The sequence below is a fragment of the Ooceraea biroi genome, chromosome 12 (assembly GCF_003672135.1).
Source record: "Ooceraea biroi isolate clonal line C1 chromosome 12, Obir_v5.4, whole genome shotgun sequence".
NCBI classification, from domain to species: Eukaryota; Metazoa; Arthropoda; class Insecta; order Hymenoptera; family Formicidae; genus Ooceraea; species Ooceraea biroi.
The window spans coordinates 2,398,006-2,425,838 of record NC_039517.1 but is presented as its reverse complement, the minus strand read 5'-3'; the positions used below and the strand labels follow the sequence as shown (position 1 = coordinate 2,425,838).

At 47.2% G+C, this 27,833-nt stretch overlaps 2 protein-coding genes across 9 annotated transcripts; both read right to left on the bottom strand.

Annotated features, from left to right (window-relative positions):
- Positions 1 to 306: 306 nt before the first annotated feature.
- Positions 307 to 23,308, bottom strand: LOC105281952 (phosphatidylcholine:ceramide cholinephosphotransferase 2). 8 transcript variants are annotated; one of them, XM_011343549.3, is made up of 7 exons: positions 20,166 to 20,470; positions 19,647 to 19,925; positions 4,147 to 4,526; positions 2,210 to 2,420; positions 1,857 to 2,131; positions 1,602 to 1,777; positions 307 to 1,366 (listed from the first exon to the last, which is right to left on the bottom strand). In XM_011343549.3, exons 2-7 carry the CDS (start codon positions 19,697 to 19,699, stop codon positions 1,211 to 1,213), a joined length of 1,251 nt encoding a protein of 416 aa, XP_011341851.2. In that variant the 5' UTR covers positions 19,700 to 19,925; positions 20,166 to 20,470; the 3' UTR covers positions 307 to 1,210. The 8 variants fall into 8 exon arrangements, with proteins under 8 accessions (XP_011341851.2, XP_011341849.2, XP_011341846.2 ...); XM_011343547.3 differs by lacking the exon at positions 20,166 to 20,470 and adding an exon at positions 20,102 to 20,119; XM_011343544.3 differs by lacking the exons at positions 19,647 to 19,925; positions 20,166 to 20,470 and adding an exon at positions 22,710 to 23,308.
- Positions 23,309 to 24,873: 1,565 nt separating this feature from the next.
- Positions 24,874 to 26,808, bottom strand: LOC105281950 (mitochondrial ribonuclease P protein 1 homolog). Its single transcript, XM_011343543.3, has 3 exons — positions 26,119 to 26,808; positions 25,459 to 26,029; positions 24,874 to 25,370 (listed from the first exon to the last, which is right to left on the bottom strand). The coding sequence occupies exons 1-3, from the start codon at positions 26,541 to 26,543 to the stop codon at positions 24,945 to 24,947; spliced, it is 1,422 nt and encodes a 473-aa protein (XP_011341845.1). The 5' UTR covers positions 26,544 to 26,808; the 3' UTR covers positions 24,874 to 24,944.
- Between the last annotated feature and the right edge of the window lie 1,025 nt (positions 26,809 to 27,833).

Below are 27,833 nucleotides of genomic sequence, written 5' to 3'. Positions count from 1 at the left end.
GACTGAAATGCGACTCCACGAAGATTACGGGGAGAAGTTTCGCTCCACCACCTCGCGATTCGGATTTATGCTCGCTCGTTTTCTAATAATTCGTCGAGTCGCTAACCGAGAAACTAACGTTTCTTTTTCTTCACTATTGAGCGCTTCAGGGTTTTTGGTCCCGCGAAATTGCCTATCGCACATTTCGCATCGGGCATCGGCATTTTTTTCTCCGGCCGCCGGGAAAGCGCGAGGAAACCAATTTCGAGGAGTAATCGACGAGGTGGAATATCGGTTGCGCGAGTTGACGCTTTTTGTTTGTTCCTGTTTTTTTTTTTTTGGCAAAATTTCCGTCCCGCAAGCTCGTTCCTCGCCGGAATAACTCGCGCCACGAGTGCAGGTCGGGGACGACGATACTCTAGGTACTGGAAGTCGAGACGTTAAAACGTGGCCGAGAGGTTCGTCTGGAGGAAGGACCGATCACGTCCCCGTGTCTATCTCTATCTCTACGACGACTCGCTCGGGATCGCTGATCCCGAGACGCTGCTTATTGTACTTAGTATAGTCCTCGCGCGCGAGAGCGCCAGCTAGCTAGCTAGCTAGCTTCTGGAAACGCATGCTGCGCACGCTCCGTCCTCTACGCTCTTAACTAATTAATCGTTATTACTTTCGGTTTGTTGTGCAGGACTACTGGAAAAATACGAACGGGGGCTCGCGCGGGTGAATTTGAACGCGCGCGCTTTCGAAACGGTTGTATGGTCGGGGATCGAGGGCACGATCTTCTTCCTCCGTCCCAACCCTCACCGTTGCCAACATCGTGAACTGCGTCCATCGACGACGGTTCGTTCTATCCTACTCCTTACATCGTATATAAATCGTATAAAAATCAAGCGAAAAGTAAATTCGGGCCGACTGGACGATAACGTGATTTTTAACGTGAGGGGGCACGAGATTGTTTCTCCGCGTTCGCGTTGCTTCTCGCGGCGCCGGCTGGCTCGATTTACAAAAAGAAGCGAACGGCAGAGAGCGCGCCAACGCGCCCTCGCGGCGGAAAAAAAAACGCTCGTACGTCCCACGCTCTAGTGAAGCCTTACCTTCACGTTTAACAAAGCCTAGATGTATACAGTAGGTATTTGCATGTGTATCCGCATAGACATATGTATATAATATATACAACAAAAGTAAATCCTTTGTTTTAGCAACAGCCTCTATCGTGATGTCACGACCAGTATTAACTATCTCGGTTAGGGTGCTTGGCGAGAAACCGTCGAGGCCAGGGTAGAGGCCAGTCGTATTGTCGTGGCACCGTGCCGCCCACGTTCTTCTCGAAATACTTGAAAATCGGGAACCACCAGAGCCGGGCCAGAAAGTTGTTTGGTCCATGTTGCTGCAAACGCATGCGAACATCCTTACGTAAATCATCAATTACGTCCCGCGTGCGCGTTTACCGCGATCGTTACTCGGAGCAAAGTCCACTAAAGCACTTGACCACTAGATTTATTGCCATTACGACGCTTAAGCACTATTATTAGGTCTTGAAAAAGAGCAAACGGTCTTTGTCATCGTCGAGTAAAGTATCTTCGCGCGAGCGCGATCAGTAGAGTGAAGGAATCTTTGCGTACCTTGAGATGCGAGTTGTTGGCGAGCGTGTGATAAATGTACCACAGCCGTGTGGTAACGTAATACGCTATAAGTACATCCACGGTGTAGTGGCCGTGAGCTACCAGGACCATGATCACGCCGACGAGCACCGTAAGACCCGCCAGCCAGTGGATCGGTTGACACCTCCTCGGGGAATCTAAAATGCATAAAAGATTGTCACCGTGAGTGTCACGAATACCCCGCGCGAAGATGAGTTACTTGACGAGGACACGTACACTCCTTAATGATCAGGTAACTGAGTACGAGCACGACGGTGTGCCCGCTGTAAATGTAGTCCCCGCAGTAGGTGTGCTTGCCGTTGATGGACAATCCGAAGCCGGAAATGAGCTGCAGGACTCTCTTCGTCACGAGGAGCGGGCTGGTGTTGTTCGCCTTCGGGCTGCAGTAGTACGTCTTGCTGGCGATCGGTACGACCGTCACGTACATCGTGATGCTCCTCATCATGTAGAGCAGCCCCATCAGCAGGAATATTCGTCTAACTACGATAAATCTGCAGGAGAAGTAAGAACGAGCACGTAAGTAACGTCGGCGAGGGGTCGTTTCCGGACTCGTTGCGTTCCTCACGTACCTATGCTTATGGAAAATGATAAAAACCATCGCGGAGTTGGACATGATCATGATCAGGACCTCGGAGACGTTGAGCGCCCAGTCCTGCGCGGCGACGTTGTCGAGCACCACGTCGGGAAGTGGCCCGTACGTGTTCCTGTCCGGGACGCGCTCGTGCACCATCGCGAGGGACGCCGTGGTCAGGATGAAGTTCACGACCATGAAGAGGAACGCTGTAAAACGGGAAAAACCAGCGGCTCATATCCTCCCCCCGACTGTTCGAACGATCTAATCGACTGTAAATTGCTCCGTTCTTCTTTTTCCCTCCTCCCCTTCCTCTCTGCGCTCCGAGCAACCCCGGACGGAGCCGTGCTAATCGACTCCGTCATGCAATGGCGGTTCGCGTCGCAACGGAGTCCCCGTAACGGGACTCGCGAGATCCGTTCGGTGCATCGCGAGGAGGAGCAACGCGCGTCCACCGATCCGTCGCGATTACTCCTGCCGGCGCTGGCGAGAAGCTGAAGAGGAGAAACCGCGAGGAAGACCCGCGCACGAACTCTCGGAAAAGGGAATCGATCGCGGGAGAGGGAGGCCAGCTCTGCACGGGATCAACCCGCTCGACGGCACATCGAACGAATACCAGGCCACGCAACGACCTCGATCTCGATGGACTCCCCGCCGCGAGCGTACGCACGTCACATATGTGCGAGGAGCCGAACGAAGCTCCTCGTAAGCCGTGACGTCCACGGAATCAGTCGGACTCGGCGCTGCTCTTTGATATAACTCGCGCGTATATCCGGCAGTGGCTAGACATCGTAAAACCGAGGAAACGGATCAACCACATCGCTCGATGGGAACCATTCAAGCCTCCTCGCGCCTTCTCCTCCAGCGAATCCATCAGCGAGCGTTTATAGCGTTGCTTAATGAGCCGGGAGCGCGCGCGTTCCCTCGCATTAAGTCTGAATGGAGATTGAGATTGCGATACGAGCGGTTCGAGATACGAGATACATTCGCGGAATTTATTTTTTATAAATTAATTATAATAAAGGGGAAGAGCTAGCTTTCAGAGCTTCTCCGGTTCTGCAATTTTTCATCATCATTTTTAAAAAATATAAGGAGAATTCTGTATGATTACGCGCATTTATAGAAGGATCATTGCATTGACTTTCCATCGCGTACTTCCAGACATATAGGCGTCCGCCCCTGCTGCGACGAGAGACGGAGACATAATTCTCGTCTTTCCTCACGTGCTTAAGGGAGAGGCGCTACACTCCAGTACACAGTAAAAAATAAAATGTTAATTTTAACATTTTTGGCATGTCCCAGAAAGTCCACTCTAAATTTTAAGTTAAAGTAACTCATTCGTCATATACTAGAAATGTTAAGTAATTAACACAATATTTTACATTTATTTTTGTCATCGTAACTTTAAGTGTGATGTAAAAATAACATACAAAGTAATTGAAAACTACATGGAAGAGAAGTTACAATAACTCATCAGAAAAGTTGATAGAACATTTTCGTTCGTACAATATGAACATTTACTTTTTATGTTATATTAACTAATGATAGTAATTATTTCAACTTAAATTATTTTTGATAGAAACATTTAATTTTAGTAAATTTGATTATTTTATATGTCAAAGTTCATGATTGTTTGAAGATTTACTTTAACTTCTTTTAGAATGTTAAACTGACTTTGTGACATGTTGATTGTTTAAAATTATTGTGTTAAAAGCATTTCAAATAACATTCCATTTCTAAGAGACATACACAAAATGTTAAGTTATGAAGTTAACATATAAAATTGTTATAAAAATAATAACATATCAGTTGTATGTTAATTTTACATTGAAGTAGTGATCAAAACATGGCAACACAAGAAAATTGTAACATATGGACGCACAATTTTTAACGGTGCAGAGACGATATAAATCTACCGCCCGGCTGCTCGCTTACCGAGAAACGTTTTCCACTTCTCCTTGGGGAAACGCGGCTCCTCGCGGAGCGGCGCCGGTATGTCGATCTTGACGATGCCGCTGCCGGAGCCGTTCGGTATCCCGGGATGTCTGCCCAGGCTCTCGATATCCTTCTCGTCCTCGTCGTCGTCATAGTCCGAACCGGAGACCGCGGGCCACTTGTCCTTGCTCTTGGACAACGGGGCAACGCCGGACAACAGCGGCTGCCGCTGATAAACGTCGCTGGACTGCGCCATCCCGCTGCTGCTTCCATCAACCGCCGCCTCGACGTCCCTCTCGTGGTCCTCGTCGGCGCCCAACGGTCGATCGAAGCTTCCGTAATCGCTGTGCAAACTGGTGGCCTTGGGGTCCAATACCATCCTGCACAGAATGCAAACCGGGTTACTTCAATTGGCAAATCGGCAGCGGATCTTTAGCTCCCACGTCGCGCTTCATGCTAGCACGCGTCGCGAAAATCGTGCGATCCTTCCAGTACCGCCGACGACGACGACGAAACAGCGACTTCAAATGAAACGCGAGGACTGATCATGGCACGTGTTGCTTTATCACGCGGCGAGATGATTAAACTATCATTGAATCCGGGATTGCAGGCCATAAGTCTCGCCAGTGACTGGACCAAGGAGACTTTCCCCACTTCTGAGTGATCCTGATTTTACAACGCGTGTTGTTCTATCAGACACGCGACACGCTTTGATTCTTCTATGTTTAACGGCACGACTTCTCTTTTTGTTCCTTCGATCTATTACCGGAGGATCAAAGTTTAGCTGAATGTGGGCTGAATACTGACGAGGTCGCGCCGATGAAGCTGATGCTGCACGTGGCACAGTTCCGCGAACATTGCCCATTACCATCGTATCATCACCATCATCATCAGCTGGAACGCCCATCGGCGCGTCACGCGCTGCAAGGCACGGCATATTTTTAGCGACGTTTAGCATCGCGCGATAGAAAGCGATTACCACGAGTGGAAAGCGACAACTCGGATTTCAGGTGGAAGATCTTGGACGGGACAGGTCTACGATACGATGCCGATATCCGCGAGCGGACGCTCCGCGTGGTGCGATAATTGGGAACGAGAAACCGGAAGCGCTCGCCAGCAGGATGCAGCCACCGAAACTGGTATTACCGAGAGCACGCGTGAAGGTAGCGATTAGGCGAACAAGACAAGACACGCGATCGCGCTCGGCTTGCCAAAGAATTCCTGTTTTCCTCGACGTGGCGGCACTTTAATGACACCTTTATCCTTCTATCTGCGCCGCGAGGAGACTAACAATCAGCATCAGAAAGGCCGGCGATCCGATCGATAAAATAACCGCGCTTCGACATCATTGTGGTCTCCCCATGCACTTCCTCAGGCTACAAAATTAAATGAGAAATAAAAATTGAGCAATTAAGCAACCTAGAGAGTCAATCACGCGACGCCTCTCCTTCCTCAAACTCTGGCAAACACTGGAAACCGCATTTACCCGAGGAAACCCTGAGGAATCTAACTCCGTCGAGTGTTCCAACGAGTGATATAGGATTGCGCGCTGGGGCCAAGTGCTCGGATCAAGAAGAGACTCTTGTATTTCCTCACGTGATATCCTGGTGGCACGCCGACCCTTTTACCTGCGCCTCCTGCTGCACATCGTTCGTCATCATCAAAGACTAGTGCGGCTTCTCGCGCGACCACAACACGGTTCGAAAACGATCGAATGCGTTCTGAACAGTCCGCAACTACGCCGGCCAAACGTAAAGTGCGTTGTTTGCGATTGAGACGGTAGGGGGTCTATAGCTCATAACGCGTCGCGGGATGGATGTGGATGCACCAGGTGCATGAATGTTTAACGTCAAGGACGTTGTGCTTAGCGCGCTACGTGATTCCGTGGGAAAACCGACGGCTGGCCGGCAATGCCAGCGACAATATAAGTACGAGGCGTTAAAGACCCGAGGATCATCCGCCCTTATGACTGAATCACGGGCGACGATGCGGAAAACCGATGGAGAACGCTTGCTCGCTTGCTCATCCCGCGGCAATCCGCGATTACGTAATCGCGCGATACGCTGCTGCGTAATCTCTCGACAACGCGGCGACGCACAGTGGGGAATTTTATCAAAAAGCTGGTCAAAAATCGAAAAATGAAGTTTCGAGTTAGGGTTTATTGTCCTTGAGAATCGATAAAGGACTGTTCCCTGGATAGAATCCCGTTGCCCTTAGTCCCCTACTATTTGAAGTCGAGCAGGTATGTCAGTTGAAAGTAGACCTTTATGGGCGACACACGTTTCTCACGCATTGCGTGAATATTTTCATTGAACTTTGAGTGTTAATAACTTTGTAAATAAAAGTGATAATCAAGTTCTGCAAAATGGATGCTCTTCCTGGAGGATTGTAGAAGATTTTTCTTATTTACATTTTTTAAATAACGCTTGTCGTGTTTGTTTTACGACACATAACGATAGTCCGACAAAGTTTATATTTTCCTAAATTAATATTTACTTCGTGTAGACTTTAGTTGCAGATCCCGCTAGATCCCGCGTTCTTTTCTTTTTCATCTTGTAGTCTATACTATTAGCAACTAAAATTCACAATAATTAGCTGCTACTATCTGCTACTCTTGTTATAAGGTTATTACAACCACCTTATTACTTTTCTCGATATATCTCGAAAAGTATTCGAAATATCAAAAAATGTTTTATACAAAAGTTTCATAGTAAAAACGCCCGTATTTAATGAAGTTAATAAAAGTTTTGAAAAACAATTGTTTACATAAATTTTTGAAAAAATTGTTTTAAAAAATTATTTAAAAAACTTTTTATTGATGTCATTAAATAGAGACATTTGTACCATGAAATGTTTGTATAAAACATTTTGTAACATTTTGTATTTTTTGTTTTTATTTTTTTTTAAACTTATAAAAATAAACTCTACCCTGCACAATGGTTAGACTTAATAATGATTAAGTCTAACATTATTTTTCCAGACATTCTCGAATCTGATTCGTAATCGGCAACCCCAAACATTTATTGATATCGATATTGATGAGTATTTCATGATTCGCTACACTATATTAAGACCGCCATTTTGTTTTTGCAAATTTACATGTTGGATTCGTGAAAACATAAGTCTACCAAGTTTTGTGCAAATCTGATGATTCCTCGATTTATGGCTACGTTTCAGCGAAAATTCCCCACTGTGCGACGTCGGCATCTCGTTTCGCTCGAATTGAAAATTCTCTTCAGAATGAATATCTAATAGATATTTCCATGTATACGTGTACGCACAGATAAAGGTTGTTTGTGCAGGAAGACGTCTCTCGTCAGTCAACTCGCGTCTTGTAATCCCAAGTGGATTTTAATGACGTTTTAATTCGAGATGCAGTTGCAGAGATAGAGATAACTTTAAAACCGTGGCGCAAATGATGGTCTTCTAGAACCGAATCTAGAAGTTCTCGTGGAAGAAGAACTGACTCCGCAAATCGGTCAAGGAATGCGATATCGCGGCGGAAGCGCGGGGCGACGCGCGGGGATCCTCTTTATGAGGCATTATATGCGGCATAAAAATGCGGGGCTCCAGAGCAAGATCCGGGCGCGGTCTTGAGAGCCTCTGAGAGAAAGCCCCGCGCGAAACGCCAGGAAGCGGATTCTCGAGGCGGATATTGCTTTTATGAGGTCAGGAAGATGGGATCGTCGGAATGCGACCTCTCGGCCGGTGTCGATAAGCCGCAACGACAAGCAACGAGAGGGTTCTTTCTCTTTCTCTCTTTTTCTTTCTCGCCCGCACAGCGGCGCAGACCCTTTTGACCTAGCTCGATTATTGTCGTGGACGGAAAAGAGAGACGTATCGTTGGCACGCTTTCACGAGAGCCAGCGAACATCGGAGAACGTTGGCAGGAGACGATCCTCGCGCAGGAACTACTCGTCAAAGGGAGCAGTCGCGTGATTAACCCTTATTTACGCCCGCAATAAAGGGCTCCCTTAGACGGGCTTCAGGGAGCGGTGTGGAAGAGCACCGGAAGTGACACATTGAGGAATCAGTCGCGCCGGCTCGGCGGCGATTGGGAAATCTTCCGTCTGCAGGATTGTTTCAGCTTCTGAAAATTGAGATTGTCGCAATTTAAGAAATTATCGCCGGGAATAAAATTGCGCTGCGACACTTTACCATGTCTTTACTGGAAAATTGGAAAATTGTCCAAAACTTCAGTCTCCAAATTAGGGCATTCGAGACACCGAACGTCAAGACTAACTCTCGAGAAAGTTTCTTTCACGCGGTGGAACCGATGGGAAAAAGATGAGTAAGCAAAGATCAATTTTGTCGAAGCGGGCTTAGAGTCCTGACCCTCGCAATTTCGTAATCGCGGTACATCTAACGTCCGAGCATCATCGGTGAGAACGGTCGGCAGCTATGTAGAGGCGCTCAGACATGCGACTGCCAATTTTCATTTGCATAACGATGCGGGTTGTTGTGGATAATGCTATCGAACAATACGTCCCACTTACGGCGTACGCTGCCTCTGCTTTATTCTAATTAATTCGCGAAGCTCGTTAGCACCGCGCGCGATTCATCATCCTCATTACACACGCTTCTAAACTGGGAGCTCGCGTCAAGCTCCCGCGAGGCGGAGATGTCGCGAACTTCTAGTCATCAATTAAAATAATTCGCGGTACAATGTCAAGAGAAACCGAGCTTGAAACGACAATTCTGAACGGTTAATAAAATGCGACACATCAGGGAACATCCGCGTCTCCTGTTCGCGACTTCAATAACCGTTCCTTGCCCTTCTTCGATCGACTCCAATCAACGAATAATTCCTAATGAAGAATATTCCCGCTACGATTACAGAAATAGCAGGCGATTCCGACGAGTACCTAGCTCTTAAAAAGGCGGGCTATTTACGTGCTCGTGTTCTTATTTACTTATTCATCTTGTTATTCGCGGTGTTCACTTGACAACACGTGCCTTCCATTATTCCTCGGTCGATTCCAATCAACGTCCTAATGAAGCATTCCCTTGCGAGCGATCGCGACAAGTACCTAATAGCTCTTAAGAAGGCGGATTATTTACTTATTCAGCCGGACACTTGGCCACTGTAAGACCTCGCGTGTCTCGTAGCATACGTGGAAGACCCGGGGGAGAGTAGAGCGCGTCAGTCTTGTAACAGGTGAACATTTTCGCATAACACGTACTGTCTGAACGTACGGCTCATAATCCATTAACGCCTCAAGTACAGCAAAAACTTCGCAACTGCCAGCCGGTTATCACTATAATTTATTATCATTATATACCGCCTATTACTGCGGTGTGACAACGTCACTGTGGCTACGTCAAATTGCAAAATTGCCATGTGGCATTTTTTATCGCGCCGCGATAAGCAGATCTCCGACGCGGAACGTCGACCGTCGATCAAACCGCGATCCGGCAATGATCCGGGATTTACGGGCGATTCGACACTAATCGCGCGTCCGTCCGCGAGGATCCGCATGCTAATTCGCACGATAACGGGCGTGTATTGAAGATAAAAGTAACCGCAAATACGCAAAAGCATCGCGTACCGATAACGAATCAAGTGCGCGCGCGATATACCGCTTCTGAACAAACAATTCCGCGTCGCTTGGGTTTCTCGGGAGAGAAATACTCCGGGGAACCGTAGACGAGATTGAGAAACCGAGAGGAGTATCTTCGTGGTAGCAAGTAACTTCGCGTACGCGAAATAAGCTTCCCTTGGCTTTTCGAATTATTTGCAAATAAAAAAGAATGCGAGCTTGTCGAGTTCTGTCTGATAAAATTTTATTCGTGCGCCCGCACCGCAAGCGATATATTTGGACGACGAAGATGAGGACATACCGATTCATCGGAGAGAAAAATATGATTTACGAGCTGATTGATTAATGTGCAAAGATCTTCCTCTCAAATATCGCCTTCTTTCAGAGTTTTCCAAAGCGAAAAGCTTCTCAGCACTTTGTCCATCCGAACCGATTACGTTCCGAGAATATAATGCTTGATAATTTTATCGATGAAACCTCACATCGACCCGTCGACTTATGCGTCATCGTCTTCTGCTCCTCCTCGAACCGTCTGAAACTGCAAGATAGAGTAATCTATCCCTAAAAACACACTACTATTTCTGTTTCTGCGATTCTGTTTGTCGCGCACGTCACGGCTCCAATAATTAAGGAAAAGTAATTAAAATCCGACGATTGCAGCCTGCGCTAATTTTATCTTCTCCGCAGCCTCAAGTCGGCCGAAGAATGTTTATGAATGACGACAGTCGTTATTCTCAATAATTATTCTGTCCGAGATAAACCGCTCATTGTTTTCGCAATCACGGGGTCACGCGGGGATGATCGATCCGAGAGGTTCAATCACCGCGGCACTCGGGGACCCGTATCAGCAGGCTCATTAGCAAGATTCCTACAATATCTCGCTGTGTTACATGCATCGTGGATGACTCACGCGCTGAATAATTCAGCGACGCGATGCCACGCGGCGCCGCCGCAAAGATCATCGTTAGTTATGGTTACTTTACCTACCCCCAGTGAGAAAGCGTCTCGCCTTCGCGAATCGAGCAGTATTTATTTTTCACTGAAGACGACGCAGTCGAACGAACTACGCACTCGGCGCGGACTAGAAGTCACACAAATTGCGAAATTCCGGCTTGCTAATTGGCCGTGCGATTCTTACCATTCTTCGTGACGGCGCGGCGCGGCGGCAGAACGGATAACAGGTCGCTAATTGCGTGAGTGCTCAGCGCCGACGCGAATACACATGTTTAATAGCGAAAGTACTGCCGACAAGTATCTCCTGTCGTCAAATGTATCTTTGCAGGCCAAGCGAGAGATACTGCAGCGATAGAGTTTCGCAGAGATAGACTATCGGCTAAAGTTTCTGCAACAAACAACCGATACGCGCCGATTACGTCAGACCCCGAGACTAGAAGAGGGTAGGTGGGTGGGTACCTGGGTGGCGGAGAGGAAAGGGGCAGCAGAGAGAGAGAGTAAACCGGCCGCGCTCGTCCGTGAGCGCTCCTTTAAAATCCACCACCGTCATTATCATTACGGGCAATCTCTTTTAATTGGATCCCGCCGCGCCGGTTTCTTTTTTCGCGACTCACTTAAGGGGGTATTCTAGTGTAGCATGTCAGAAAAATCGAATTTTTTTGGCATATTTTGCAAGTATATGGTATGGAAAATATGTCTGCGAGAAGATTTAGCCCGATTCGCAAAATTAACAAAGTAATAGCACCTAATAGAAAATAACCTCCGGCGCGCGCTCGGCGGTTGGACCGCGCGGCACACAACAGAGCGTTGTGTTAGTATTTTAGGTAGGATCGGAAGATCGTTATTCTTTGAAGGTCGTACATTTGAATTGGAGCCTTTGTATAGTACAGGTTATATAGTACAATGAATCTCTAAATTCATTGATTTAGACTTTTGCTCCAAAACATCTCCATGCTGGCGTGAAAGTTGTTGAAATAGCAACATTCTTGGCAGTTATAATTTTCAACAAAGGATTTATGCCAATTTTAAAACTTATGAACGTGATGGGAGTTAGTATTGGTCAGCAAGCGGTGATGTACGCAAACTCCCGGAACGAAGCTCGTATCACCCGCTCGGAGCGGCGCTCCACTAACTTCTCTCGAGATCAGAGAATGAATCGCGGGGAAGAGAGATCAGCTCTGCAGGACTTCTACGAACAAGAGGAATGTCCCCTGTATGGCCCTGGACTAGCCGATTGATCGTAAGTAACGTTATCTCTATGTAATCAGTATGAAAAACTTTAAACGTGTTTTTCTCGAAACCATGTTTTTCAAATTGGTTCCCATGATATCTCAAAAACCAGTTAATCAATTGACTCAGGCTTTTGCACACATCTTCAGTATATGTGTGGCTATAGCCCCTACCACAATCAAGTCGAAATATTGTTTTTTGGAATTTCTACAGCCCTTCAATGGTGAAAAAAATGGCACAAATCGAAACTTAATTTTCTCAATGAAGTCATGTTTTAAATTTTCAACATTTTTTTTTCATTCTGGTACCTGCTATAGCCACCCACACTCATACTAATTAAGAATCTCTTTGGTTTTTTTGTTTCAGATGAGCAGAACAGCTGAAATCATGGGAACCATGGACCAACTTTTTTTTTCATGTTCTTATTTAATATCATGTGCAGCGCTTATTTATAGTTATTGTCTACTACAAAAATTTGGAAACATACACCAAATATGTATGAATAAGCAGGGAAAACCCTGCCTCAAAAAACCTTATACTTTTTTCAAAACAAATTCACCAAAATAGCATACAAATTCCGCTTTTACACTAGAATACCCCCTTAATGATGCGAGCGCGAAAGCTTCTCTCTGTCCGTCGCGATTACGTCACGAGTGAGAAGCCGCCTAGCTCGTGACTCATTTCCGTCTTCCTCTTGGCTTGATTCAACGGCGATGGCCACGCCGATGCTAACTATCTCGTCATCGTGGACAGACGCGAGCTCGAAAAGCGGCTTTTACAGACTTGTCGTCGGTCGGGCAGACTACGGGCAAGCGGATGATCTGAAAACCGCTTCGCCAAGGAATCAACCGAGTCCGAAGAAGAATAAAAAAAGAATTCCTAGATGTTTCTCTGTAATTCGCGCGGTTTGTATCAAGCGGTGAATCAGCTGACTCCTAAAATACGGCATGTAAATAAACACGATTCGAAATTCCGCCCGTATCATCCTGCTATCAGCGATTGAGAGTGGTCGATAATAATCGACGATGCGATTGTCTATCAATGAAACACAGATAATAAATTAATTAGCAGTGTTCGAGCTTCGAGATTGCAACGTTGTCGACAGGCGAATTCAATTGCTTAAATAATCATCGAGCACACTTGATACCTGGCGACGTCACCACAGAGCACAGCTGACGAAGAAGATCCACGGGTTGTCCGCGCGGTCGGGTGACCCGTTTCCGCAAAACCCTGTCAAGTCGCGCGGCTAATCCGAGGCTGATCTGCTGTCCAAGCAGCCTCGTCGATGAAAAAATCGTCAGCAAAGCCGACGCGAACTACACTGAACGTGACAAGTTGTGCAAAAATTCACTGACGAAGAATCGCAAAGAGATCCCCGTGTCGATCCCGAGTGACACTCCGCGTGGCACTGCGGAAAAGGACGACCTGATGGAGAACCGGTGTCCGGTTGCGTGTCTAATCAGGTGCACCGTTCGCCAGCGGGTAACGAAAGGAGCACTTCAACGTCGGGCGTGTTCTTGCTCGCATGTCAAGCAAAAAAAAACTGTTGGCGGAGGCTTCATGCTGGCGCGCCACATAATTACTACGGGACGGAAAACCGCGCGGGTTTAGCGAGAGAACGAGAACGCGAGAAAGAGAGAGAGAGGGAGACCAACGGCCAGGAGAGAGGGAACCGACAGTAACGACAGACGGACAAGGGGGAGGAAGAGCGGAGGGATGGTGAGGGCAGGGCCGATGATCGAAACGATGACGAGTGGCAGAGCCAGGGATAAGGAAGGTCACGAAGGGCTATTTTAATTCCCCCGCAAGAAGGACGAGCTCGATCCGACGAGATTAAAAATCCCAACGTAGTATCCGCAAAGAAGCGGTTCGTTTCCGGTTTAAGGGGAACCAGATACTGGCGGGCAACTGGCAGGAAACGCCAGGAACGTGTCGATACTTTAAATAAATGATTTAAATCTTGAAAATAGCATCGCCGCCCGGCGAGAGAAGGCTGGAGAACCGACTTCTCGCGCGATCCGGGCCGGACGTGACGGCGAACGACGAAGGCTGGCCGACTTGCCTTGTCAAGATCAAGTGAAAGGCCAGATTGGTCAGTTTGAAGGTTCCGAATGCGAGAAGGCGCTGCTCCAAAAATACCGCCGTCGAGTTCGACAATTGCGTGAGTGCGCGAATGCGGCCGGCGCGGCGCACGTAAATGCGAGTTCCGCGCGAGGAATAAAGAGCCTTTTCGAGCGAGGGACGCTCGACGAGGCACGCTCGGCCGCGTGCTTATCGAGCGAGACTCGTGTCGTGGCGAGAAATATCCCTCATTTACATTTATCGAATGGGAACCCGATACGTGCCGTTCCGGAGGAACGGTGCTGCCCGCGCGGACTTCGCGCTCCGGAATCGCGCCTTTTAAACGCCAACAACGAGCGGATGGCGTGATATCCGCGCGAGGACGAGCGACGTCGAGCACGACGACGGGCACTGCAATGGAAAAACTGAAGCTTTCTATTCTTCGCGAAGATATATAGACACCATTCAGGAAACGTGGCAATCGCGCGAAGCCGTAATTCGGCAAATTCGAACGCGGCGAATAAAACGCTCGGCTGATCGTTATTTTGCACTATCTCGTCGCGTCTATCTCGTGCACGTGCACTCGGCGACGGGAGTGCGCGCGCACTTAATTACACACAGGTGGTTCTCGCGACAATTTAACGTTACGTGGACGGCGGCCCTCGGCCGCGGCGGAAGGACCGATCGATCGTCGAAGGTCCCGGCGCGTGCTTCGATCATGACCGCGTTTCCACGAAGGTGGACTTTCGTGACAAAATCGCCGACGGTGCGAGTCGTAAATTCGTCGAAAAAGAGCGCTATCCACATCTCGCACGACGCGCGCGTGCGCGATAAGACTGTCCAAATTGGAACAACGCGAATTAAAGCGAACGCTCGTGATAAATGTCGCCGGCGATGACAAACGCGGACGTCGCGAACGGTAAGACGAAGCGAGACAAACGCGCCGAAACAAACGTGCTGCAACGCATTGCTGTTAATTATTCTCTTACTCGACGGTGAGTCGAGGAAACTTGGAGTCGCGCCACAGCACAGTGGGCTAGAATCGAAAAAAGCTGGCCAAAAGTCGAATTTTTTCAACTCTTGGAAATCTGTGCATTTCGACCTTTTTTGATTCATGGATATCAGTATTTTCAAAACTGTGAATGGAGTTTCGTAGGAAAAATTTCCTTCCCATTAATCAACAATTAATAGGAGGCAACGCGTTAATGTTCCGAAAAACGAATTATGAATGAGTATAGGCTATAGCTTACATTCTTGTATGCGGATGCAAGTAATTTTGCTTTTTACTCTATAAATAGAATTGAAACTCTTTTCCCAAACAGTTATAACCATTAAAAATGTTTGTTCATCAATTTGTGTTAATCTAAGTTTTTGGTTTCTTAAAATATAAGAAAGAAGTAAAGTTCAATATCATTTTTTTTAAATAGCTGTAAAAGGCTGTTTGGGATTCTTGTTTTATCATCTTGTGTAGGATTCAAACTAAGTATTTCCGTTTGAATTGTGCACACCAACGCACACCTTTGCGTTATATACAGGATGTTTCATTTTAATTTTCATATCGTAATAACTCGAAAATTTGGCATTTTGGTAAAAATTGTTTGAAATGAAAGTTGTAGGTTTTTAAGTGAAGCATTACATAGCAATACCAGTATGATCTTGATAGTGTTGTCAAGATCATGTACAGATCACCGTGAAATTTTTAAATGCCGCGAAACGTACGACGCGGCGCGGTAGCGACTGTAACTTTCAAGCTTCATAACTTCGAAGTATTTAACGGATAAATACTTTGTTATAGTGTTCTGAAAAGCTCTTGAGGTAAGCTACAAAAATATCTAATGAAAACTGGAGGTTCCCATTTAAAAAATTCAAGGTGACCTTTGCGTGACCTTGGCAACGCTATTCACGGTCATACTAGTATTATTATCTAATACCTGATTTAAAACCCTATAACTTTTATTTGAAACATGTTTTTCTAAAACGTCATGTTTTCGAGTTATTACTTTTGGCCAGCTTTTTTCGAGTTTAGCCCACTGTGCACAGATGCAATTTCGGCTGTCTACGTTTCGTGAAATCTGCGAGGGAGAGACAGGCTTTTTAATGGATTCCCGATAAAAAAAGATCCCGAGGATCTCCGCGAGCTCGAGCTTCCTGCTCGAGACACCCGGAACGTTCCGCTCGGTCTCGAGCCTCGGCTCGGGGCTTTGGAGCGACGCGAAAAGCCACTTTACGAGCGAGATAACGCTACGAGCTAGGAGCGGCAAAACCGCACGGCTCAAGTCGAGCTGGATGATGGCCAAGGCCGGTCGCTTTCCATAAGAATGATCATGTGCAATCACGTCGCGGCGAATGGGGCTCAATTAATGGAAGGTGGAGCTACAGCCGCCTCGGACATTCATGACGGAGACGACGAGGCTGTCGTTATCGCTTCCTCACGAACGCTCTCTTAAACCCGCCACATTCAGACGACGACGTCGAACGTGGTCTGCGGCATTCGAGCGTTTTACGAATCGCGCTGCATGCAACCAGCAAATCGATCAATAATTTTTCCCACTGCGTCAACGACTGACAACATTCTTCCAGCAAAGAAAGAAACACAATGCTGATTATCGATACGAATTTTTCAACTTGCCAACTTTTACTGCCGCGTCAGCCTCTTCGTTATCGCCGCGTTTATCGTCAGCGACATTGAAGTCGAAACGAAGGCTTAAGAATCAACTTTATCAGCGAGAAGCGTTTTATGTCGTTTCCTACGATGGACCAGGTGCGGTTTATCAGTCCTTTTGGGATGAACCGGCCTTGGACGATGAACACCTGGCAACCACCTGGTACTCGGAACGTCCGCAGCTTCACGTGCCTCGCTCGCAGAATCGCACGTGATTCGATCAATTAACGACAATCAACGAGCTTTTTTATCGCATTCTTCCGATTAAAAAAAAACTCGTCGTCGGACTTGCCGCAAGAAAATTGCGACGCGATTTTCCGCGACAAGTGTGTCGAGTGTCGGAGTGTTACGAATGTGCACTCGCGGTAAATATTATTATTGCCAATGCAGGCTTGTCGTATATTTCGAGCACGCGATAAACGCGTCTATGTAAAAATACCGGCGTCACGCGGAGGCGATAGCCGTAGTATCCAAAGAAAGCGATACTGCAATCGACACATATAAATATCGGCCGACCGAGATTCGACGAGATCTCGCAGACGAGTCTTTGCGAGGGAACCAACGCGTTCACGCGAATTTCGACGGATTTTCCACAAAGACGAATTTTTCCCAAGTAGTTTCCTTACTGGAAAATTCTGGCACGCGGAATCCCGCTCCCTTAACGTCACGCCACGGTTCTTCGGCTTGGATTCAGACATTCGAGCGACTGCGTCGTTGAAAGTAATATTACGTACTGTCAATTGGACTTGCGGACGACATAAATCACGACACGTGACAGGGCCGATAACGAACTATCGGAGCGGCATTATGCGGAACCGGCGCGGCGCTCGGGCCCGATTTAATTGTAATCGGAGGACCGACGTACGGCGCGAGGAGTACGCGTACTCGCCAGGTGATAAAGCGCCGGTTTTTCGGATAGGAAACTAAACGAGTGCCATATATTGGGTTGGCCAAAAAGTAATTGCGTTTTTTTCCAATAGATGGACATACATGTCTTGAAATGTAACTAACTTCATTCTAAACCGCAAATTCATTATGTAGGTTAACAACTCACAGTTCAAGCTTGTTTTACAAAAAGAAAGTACACGATTTCGTTAACGATTGTTTCTTTGCCGTCGATTTCAAAATGGAAAATCAAAAAGAACATTTTCCTCATATTTTCTTTTATTACTTCCGAAAAGGGAAAAACGCTGTGCAAGCTCATAAAAAGTTATGTCATGTATATGGCGAAGATGCTTTAAAACTGCGGCAGTGTCAAAATTGGTTTACTAAATTTCGATCTGCAGATTTTAATGTGAAAGATGCACCACGCTCAGGAAGGCCAATCGAAATTGATGATGACAAAATAAAGGCACTGATCGATTCGAATCGGCGTTAACGACACGAGAGATTGCCGAGAATCTTAACATATCGAAATCGAGTGTTGAAAACCATTTCAAACGACTTGGATACATTAGTAAGCTCGATATTTGGGTACCACATGAGCTCAAAGAAATTCATCTCACTAAGCGTATTGACATCTGCGATTCTCTTTCGAAACGTGAGGAAAATGATCCATTTTTGAGACGTATGATAACAGGCGACGAAAAATCGATCGTCTACAACAACGTCAAACGAAAAAGATCGTGGAGCAAGCGTGATGAACCTGCTGAAAGCACTTGAAAAGCAGATATTCACCAAAGAAAAATTATGCTGTCAGTCTGGTGGGACTTTAAAGGTATTGTGTATTTTGAGCTGCTTGCAAGGAATCAAACCATTAATTCAGACGTATACTGTCGTCAACTGGATAAATGAAATGATGCCATCAAACAGAAACGTCGAGAATTGGTGAATCGCAAAGGTGTTGTGTTTCACCATGTAACGCTAGACCACGTACAAGTTTGGTCACTCGTGAAAAATTGTTGCAGCTTGGATGGGACGTGTTACCACATCCACCATATTCGCCAGACCTGGCACCATCAGATTACCATTTGTTTCGTTCTTTGCAAAACGCCTTGAATGGTAAAACCTTTACTGCTGACGAGGATATGAAATCGTTGTTGGAATTGTTTTTTGCTGAAAAAGATAAGAACTTTTTTGAGCGCGGAATCACGAAGTTGCCTGAAAAATGGCAAAAGATAATCAAACAAAATGGACAATATATTGTTTAATAAAGTTTTTGTTTCCCATGAAAAATTCGCCTTTTATTTATATAAAAAAGAACGCAATTACTTTTTGGCCAACCCAATATATGATCAATAATACTTGACGGATCGCATCGCAAATATTTTGACAGCGCTCGCGCGATAAGTGTTTTTAAATCCCGCTCTCTGCGGCTCGCGAGCTCTTTTTGCGCCCATGCACTCTGACCTCCGGCGACTTATCGTCTATCCGGTGCGACACAATCGAGTCGGCCACCGGACAGCGATTTTCTTTTCAGAGCGAGTGCGCGCTCTGAAAAGGAACACGTGCAGTGGTCAGATCTCGACTCTCGTTTCGTGCTGAAAAGGAAGGAGAGAACTTACGAGCTAGATGAGTGTGCGCTACATGATTCCGGGTGCGGAATCGCGATTGTGTATTATATACGTGTAATTGTGGAATCGCGATCGGCACGCGATGCCATTAGCATAGTCGCGGCGTCACGGCGGAAATAAGATCTCTCGGCGGATCGGCCGCCGAGAGGATGATACGGCACATATGTACGTTTCGCAGACGCAACGCGAGGCGAGACACATACATATATAAATAGCTCTACGCGTGTGACAATGCGACAACGCGACGATCTCGCGGGTCTCTCGAACGCCGAAAGATCGGGATGTGCAAGACAAAGGCGAGTGCAAGAGGGATGGATGGAGAGAGAGATAAAGACAGAGACAGAGAGAGGTGGCGGGAGAACCACGTGGACTGCGCGCGATTTAGCGCACGTTTTCATCCGGAAAATCGGCACGATGAGACTTCGCTCAGCCGGAATCATGTTCGCGCGAAGCTACGAACGCACTCTTGGTGCAGCGTTACCTGGAAAAGCGAATCGTAAGAGAGATAAATAAATACCTGTGAGTCAGGTCTCGCCATACCTTGTTAAAGCACTGGGCAATTCGACCTTGACAGGTAGTCTTAGCTTATGCATTTTACTTTATACGTTATAAACACGCACTACTGTCATTAACAATAAACTTGCAATTCTCTCTCTCTCTATCTCTCTCTCTCCCTCCTTATCTCACGCAGCTGGACGCGTGCACACGCACACGCGTGAAACAGACGAAGAAACGCACGCGCGCGCAGCTGCGTGCAGAGGTTACGTGCGGGACGTTGTAACGGGAAACATAACCAACAAAATGCACGTATACACTTTCCTAAAAGAGATGGCGAAAGACGAGAGGAATGTGAGAGAGACAGACCGAGACAAAGAGAGAGAAAGAGAGAGAGAATGGAGCACGATGCAAAGAAAGTAAGAGAAACAGAGAGAGAGAAAGAGAGATCGAGAGAGAGGGCCACAACACTAATCAAACGACACACGTACGAAACTAACCAACTATTTAACGGAGGAGAGCAGGGGGGTAAGGGGGTTGGCAGTTTCTAGTGAATGATTTTACATGGACACTGGACGGCAAACTTCGACTCCTCCTCGGGCACGCGTCCGTCTCTCGCCCGTCTCGGCGACGGGCTCTCGGCACTAGATCTACGACGCAGGCTCATCGGTTACGCGCGGGCACGAGCGCACACGGCGGGTGACACGCATGCACCCACGCATGCACGCAGCCGAACGATGCCGACGCACACGCACCGTCCGTTCCCGTCTACGATCACTCGCGGACGACGCCAACGACGGCGGCTCGTCGCGTCCACACCACGCACGTTCGCTACTCGCACCGCCGTCGCATGCACTGCCCCCACACACACGGCTCGCGCACAGTTGCGTCTGCGTTGCGGCCGCGGCCTGCGCGCATTCACGAGAACGACGTCTCTCACTGACGGCGCGGTGAGAGCCGCCGAGCGAAGAGGGCAGCACCGCGCGACCCACCGGAAGCCCGACCAATCACCCGCCCCCGACGGTCCGAATCTTTTCAAAGTTTAAAATTTTAAATTGCTCGAAAGTTTGAAAATTCAAACATTTAAAAATTCAAAAGTTTGAAAATGCAAAATTCTTTAATCGTGGAACTCGCGCCTCGTTTAATCGAGTCTCGTGATTGGTTTATCAAAAAAATCAACTCTTATGAAAGAGAAATTAATTAATCGAGATGCAAGTCAGCTGTTTCCGAGAGTCGCTTAATTATTCAGTAAAAATAAAAATAAAAATAACTTGCTACTCGCCGACAGTTTTGCGTCACAAAACGGGACGAGAGGAGAGACGTCTTTGGTGGCACAAAAACGGCTGTCACTACCCAGTAAGCAAAATGTGTGCAATCTGCCAGCAGATTGGCAACAGATTACTGCAGAAGTTGATAGCAAATTGGCATCCGTTATGTCCGCATTAGGATAGTGATCTGCCAGCAGAGCCTGCTAACAGACTCTGACGGCAGATTGGCGGCAGAAACCGAGCAGGATCTGTTAACATTTGACGGCAGATTGACAGCAGAAACCGAACGGAATCTCCAGCTTTTGGCCATTCATATTCACGATATATTAAAGCATGTGTTTACTTTTAACACACTATAAATTGCCATTTTATATTACCATGTGTTAAAAGAACGCATTTGTTTGTTTGTTAAATTAAAGTACATTTGGCTTGATGTGTCTTTCTGACAGTTCGTTGCATAATCTCTCTCTTATTGTTAATTTATTCTAATCTGAAGTCCGAATTTTGCTTTCGAACTTCAGATTGCTTGTGGCGTGCGTGAACTACATGGACGTTGTCCATGGGAGCCTCTGTGCCGTGAGTGCAAAAATTTTCAGAAAAATTAATATTATCATGCCAAGGCGCGTATATTAACTTATATAACTGTTAGGCTAAATCTTAACATCGAGTAAGAACTCGACGTGTGCACCGCATAGCGGTGCGGAGCGAAAACACATATTCATAGCCGTGTAAATTTGAATACTGTCAAAAGCTGCAGATCCTGTTCGGTTTCTGCTGCCAATCTGCCGTTAGATTCCGCGCGCGCAGATCTTGCTCGGTTTCTGCTGCCAATCTGCCGTTAGATTCCGCGCGCGCAAATCTTGCTCGGTTTCTGTCGACAATCCGACTTCAAGCCATGTTCGCAGATTCTGCTCGGTTTCTGCCGCCAATCTGTTCTTAGATTTTGTGAGCAAGCTCTGTTACATTTCTGGCACCAATTTGTCGAATTAATCGTTAATAACAACTTCTGTATCAAATTTGTTGTCTTTTGGCTGGCAGTAGTTGATAGCAGATAGTTAGCATCATCTGCTTTCGGCAGACTTGGCTATCTGGGTATATATGTACAAGTATGTGTACGTGAGATGAGAGCAATGAAAGGTGGCACAGAGTCGGGCGATGAAAGTATACTGCTTTATTCGAAGCGGATGGGGTGTACATCATCGATGCTGCTTAATGCCGCCCGGAAATGCTCGCAAGCTGCTCGGAAGTACAAACGCGGCCGTGATATATGATCTGATCCTCATCTCTTCGTGCGTGATGATCAGATAACGCGTAATGTAACTGTAATGACAAAGTTATGGACAACATGATGAGTAAACTGACAATGGTACATGGGCAATGCGACTGCTACGAACATGGAAATATGGAAATTATAATTAATTATGGGAGGGGGGCGGAGGGGTGAAGGGTGAAGCTGCACTAGCTCGCGGCTGAACGTGTCATTGTTGAAGCTCTAATTTAAGTCATCTAAGTTTTCTCCTCTCGTCACGGACCTGAATCATTTAATCCGATGACCAATGAGCAGGGAGAGAAGGGGGAGGGCTACAATTAATCACGGTTTGCCAGTTTTGTTTTTGTTTTTTTGGGGGGAACAGCAGCCAATCGGGAGGACCAATCGCAACAACAGGATTCACAGACAACAGCTGGTCTACTTGCGGGAGCGAAGCAGCCTCAAGTCTCAACAATAGCACGTCCACTTGATCACGATTATATACACTCATGCGATTCGGAGAAAGCCGGGAAGGGTGGGATGAGGGTGGGAGGGAGGAGGCAAGCGGGTCGAGGACTGCTGATGGCTTACCTAAGCAGCGCTTTCCTCCAGCAGTAGTCCGTCTCGATAACGAGCAGCTGCAACTTCATCATATACGTGGACGTGGCCCAAGGCATACAAGCAAATCGCGGGGACCTCTCCCTCGGCTCTCGAGGGGATGAAGGCGGGCGAAGAAGTCACCCTCCTCCTCCTCCTGCTGGTAGACGGGAGTACGCGGCGCGTACCCGGATCGCGATTAGCCGCCGCGCGACCCAATTGTCCGAGTCCGCAATATCGATCAATCGCGGAGCGGAGCACACGAGAGAGCCCTGAGCGGAGCGCGGATCCGATCCCTTGCTCTCTGTCGTCTCTCCCTCTCTCTCTTTCTTTCTTTCTGCCGCCCCTTTTTCCGTTTCTCTGTCTCCTCCTCCGCCAGCTGGCAAGAAAGAGGAAAAGAGGGAGAGGGAGAGGTGGACCCGGAAGGCGCACGGGACCGATGAGTCACACTGCGTGGCGGCTGAAGGCTTGGCGATAATCGCTCATCCGCGGACGCGCGACCACGACGAGACCGTTTCAACAACGCGAGGGATGTTTCCCGGGGCGACTCGTGTTCGCGGCTGCCTCGCGCCGTAGCATCTCCCTCACTGCTCCCTGTTGCCTCGCGGAGCACTCTTGCAACTCGGGCAGCGACGGAAAGGGGATGACGATGGAGCCTGCCTGGCTGGTTGCTCGGCCCTGCGGTGGCTGCCTGGCTGGCGCCGCTTTTCCCCGACGAGGACGCAAGCGCCGTCTCATGGATCCGCCGCCCCTCCGTCGTGGACGGGGCGTCGCGGCCGGCTGGCTGGCCGCCCGATTACGTCACGTGGCGGTGTCGATTCATTCACGAATATTCGGCGGCCTCGAGGACGAGGGAATTCACGGGGGTGTATGTGCGCGCGAGAAGGGGTGTTTCTGGGAATACCTGAAATAGTCATGTAGGTACGATGTACATTTCGGGAATGGGGGATGGAATGTCCAGGCGCGGGGAGGATCGATCAGCAAGCCCGATGAAATTCCGAGTTATCGCATTCTTTCGCCCACGCGCGCTTAGCCGGTCGGATTATGCATATATTTACGAGGGGGTATAATCGTCGAGGTCAAGCCAGATTCTACGCAGGAAGAAATGCGAGGGGGAGGAAATCGGATCGACCGAGCGAGAACGCGAACTCGCGTTAAAGCTGAAACGATTCTTCTGCGATGTTGCTCCATTTAGATTAGGGCTCTGATTTTATTTTGTTTATCGAATATACGTGTAAACGTTAAACGTTTATCCGTTTACACTTATTTCCAGAAAACCGTTTACTTGTGGGTAAATGTTTAAACGTTTATTATACGATTATTATACGTTTATTGTAGGGATGGGCGATGTTGTCTCGATGCATCGGTCTTCGATAGATAATAGATTATTTTCGGCGATGTTTTTTATTTCGGTTAATCAATTATTCAATGTTATTATTGTTCTTATTCATTTAAGAAATAATCAGTCATGTGTAATTGGTTATCTGGACAAACGATTATTCAATAATCGATTGTTTTTCCCGACATCGCCCATCCCTAGTTTATTATACGAATTAAGGATCGAAGCTTCGAAGACGTGAAGTAGTCTTCGAAGGTCAATAACTTGAAATTATGCGGTAATCGACTACATGCAACCAATTTCAGCTTGTGTTATCCTCGTGGTATAACGTCGTCGTCGTCCTCGTCGTCTTCGTCGTCGACGTGGTGCAACATCGTCGTCGTCGAGGTGGTGCAACATCGTCGTCGTCGACGTGGTGTAACGTTGTCGCCGTCGTTGACGTGGTACAACGTCGTCACCGTCGTCGTCGACTTGGTGTAACGTCAATGACAAGCCAATGACGAGCCAATGAAATTAAAAATAAGAGGTGGAGAAAAATGTTTACTTGTAGAAAAATGTTTATACGTAAGGCGCGATTATAAACAGATAAACGTTTAATATACGTGTAAACGTGTTTCCGTTTAAACGTATAATAGCGAGCCCTAATTTAGATCAATTATATTTTTTTTGGAGCAGTCTGTTCGCATTCATCCAAAAAAACAAAACAAAAAACTAATTGATCAGAATTACGCGAGAGTAAATTTTCATTTAGCCAAAAGCGTGGCGGGAAGGATCTGACTACGCAAGAGTATTCACTTCATGGCGGAACAATGAACAAACTCGTTTTCACAGATTGTTGTAATCGTAGTAATCAACGGTCTTAATATGTACAGCTCGTTAGAAAATACTTTCTATGATACATTCTTTTTTCTACTGGAAAATCTGAAGTCCCGGATACCAGATTCGCTGTTGCTGTCTGAATACGTCCGTCGTGTGTTCGTCTGAGTCTGAGTCCGTTGTGGGTCCGTGGGGACCGCTATTCTTTTACTCTCTTCCGTTCCGTCCCGCGCGTTCAGGGCGAGGCGCGCCGCCGACCGGCTGAGCTTCCTCTGAAAGCTGTACTCCCTGGCCGCTTTCAGTTTTCTGGACGGTACATTTTGCAACGCCAGGTTCCAGTCGCCCGTGTGTCTCAGGTCTAACATTATCTTCATCATCTGGTTGATCGTGAAGCTCTTGCCCGAACCGCTGCCCCACTCGAGGTACTTGTCCACGGGCAATTTGAGCATGCGGATACCCTCCTTCTTGGCCTTCGCCAAGGACAGAGGCTGCGGCTGTACCTGTGGATCAGCAAACAGGACTGATTTAGCGAAGGGGATGCGCACAACGTAACCGCGACTGAAGAAGAAGCCTCCGTGGATCATTCACCTTGTCCACTATCGCGCCTATGATGTACACCAGGTCGGGATCGTACTCGGTCATTTCCGCCCTGCAGTGCGGGGTGAGGTACACCAGCTGATCCCTCGGGAACAGGTCCAAGTAGGACTGCGACGTCACCGTCGCTGGGAAGTCGACGTCCAGGAAGCTGGGTATGTTGACGTACGAGAACTCCTCGAGCAGTCCGCCCTTCTTCAGGCAACAGAAGTGCAGGTGCAGGGGACTCACGTGAGCGCGATTCGCGGCGAACGACATCTGCAGCTGCTTGGCGCAGTTGTGCACCTCCCGGTAGTTCATGTTCTCCTCGTAGCCGCAGTCGATCACGATCTTCGGCTCGAACATTATCGCCTGCATCAGTTTGCAGTTGTAGCCGTGAGCCATGGTCGTCGGGTAGATGCGTACGAACAGCGAGTTGTACTGGAGTCCATACTTCATTTCGCCGGTGTCTTCGACCGGCTCCGCCGCCTCTTTAGTGGCCATCCACTGGGCCCTCTTCTGTTCCTTCGCCGCCTTTAGGTTGGCAGTTATCCTCTCGTTGCGCCACAAAAAGCGAAGATGCTTCCTGCAACAATTGGGGAAAAATAAAATTAATTGGAGCAGCCATGAAGTTATCATCGATTGTCTGCGTTCGCTGCGGCCAGTGGGACTCACATTCTCTGTGACTTGGTCGGCAGTCTCTCAAGCGCAACCCAGTCCTTAGGCCTGAGAACCTCGGGAACCTTCCCGGCGTTGTGTCGCAGCACGTCCACCTCCAGCTCCAATATCTGCAGGCGTTTCTTCGTCTCAGGGTTAGACTGATACTCCTCGTACATCTTTGTAAGCGAATCGATGTGCCGGTTTCCACTTTTCCCTGGTTTCTCGTCCTCCGATTTTTCTTCTTCCTGCGGTGCTTCCTCTTCCGACTTCTCGACCGGCTGACAATAAAACCGCTTGCACGCCGCATCGTTTCGAGGACGGCACGCGTTCGCGTAATAATCGTTTTGGTACGGAGCACTCGCCGGTGGAATCGATTGCGTCAGGAATTGTCTACGAAGATTCACGGAGATCACGAGGCATCTTCTTACATGATTATACATTTTACATGGGATTTATTTCGCGATAGGTTTTTAGTCTTCACTTTTGTCAACAAACCGTGTACGGTTAAGTTACTATAACCTATAAATCTCTGATATTTTCTGCTAGCTCAACGGAGGCTCGTGGCGCTCGCAGGCGATCGTGGCGCGATCTGTTGGAACTTTTGCACCTCCACTGTCGCCGATCGAAAATGAAGTAACAGCCGGAGGAATCTCGATTTTCAAGTAGTACGACTCAACGATGAATTAAGCGAAGTTTTATTTTGAAATATTGCAAAAATTCTCGAGCGGACGGAACGAGCCTTTTCCTTTCGATCGACATAACCTAACGGCTGGTCGGACTCGTCGCCACGTCTTTTTGGGAGAACGGTGCGATTTAAGGGGATGCTGGAGCTGCTAGTGAACTTCTTCGCGATGGTGCTGCCATCTCACAATATTTGCACAATACAATGTTTTTTACAAAAATTTGGCAATTTGTACGCACAAAATCGCTGTTGAGCGGTGTTTGGACACAATTAAGGAATATGAGACTGCTTTTCAAAGTGACTTTAGAAGCGTCATAAAAGAGAATTCTGTGTTTTCCTTTAGGATTAGAGGTTAGAATACAGGAGAACACAAAATTCTCTTTTATGACGCTTCTAAAGTCACTTTGAAAAGCAGTCTCATATTCCTTAATTGTGTCTAAACACCGCTCAACAGCGATTTTGTGCGTACAAATTGCCAAATTTTTGTAAAAAACATTTTATTGTGCAAATATTGTGCGATGGCAGCACCATCGCGAAGACGTTCGCTATAGCGATGGTAATTGCAGTTTCGAAAATTCTCTTTATTGCTTGTGCAGAATACAAAATCCTTTTCCATAAATGAAGTATAGATAGAAAGAAAGTCCGCTCTACAGGACTTTATATTCAAAATGGAAAAAAGTTAGAAAAGACAAATGCAAGTTTTTAACTTTTTTTCATTTCGAATATAAAGTCCTGTAGAGCGGGCTTTCTTTCTATCTATACTTCATTTGTGGAAAAGGATTTTTTATTCTGCACAAGCAATAAAGAGAATTTTCGAAATTGCAATTACCATCGCTATAGTGAAAAAATAGTTCACTAGCAACTCCAGGATCACCTTAAAGCGATCCTGGAGTGGCTGGGGAACTAATCATACATCCAAATTTTCACATAAACTTATCTTTTTATTGATTGCATAGAATGAAAAATCCTTTTCCACGATTAAAGTAGAAACAATAACGCAGTGGTGGCCACTCGACTTAATGCCAAAAACGGAAAAAAGTTAAAAATT

Coding starts and splice junctions, on each gene's coding strand:
- LOC105281952 (XM_011343544.3), bottom strand. CDS start 22,795: ATGCCTTGGGCCACGTCCACGTATATGATGAAGTTGCAGCTGCTCGTT. Junction 4,527..22,709: donor TGGAGGAAAGCGCTGCTTAG/GTAAGCCATCAG, acceptor CATTCTGTGCAG/GATGGTATTGGACCCCAAGG. Junction 1,367..1,601: donor CCAACAACTCGCATCTCAAG/GTACGCAAAGAT, acceptor ATGCGTTTGCAG/CAACATGGACCAAACAACTT.
- LOC105281950 (XM_011343543.3), bottom strand. CDS start 26,543: ATGTATAATCATGTAAGAAGATGCCTCGTGATCTCCGTGAATCTTCGT. Junction 26,030..26,118: donor CCGACCAAGTCACAGAGAAT/GTGAGTCCCACT, acceptor CAATTGTTGCAG/GAAGCATCTTCGCTTTTTGT. Junction 25,371..25,458: donor TAGGCGCGATAGTGGACAAG/GTGAATGATCCA, acceptor GCTGATCCACAG/GTACAGCCGCAGCCTCTGTC.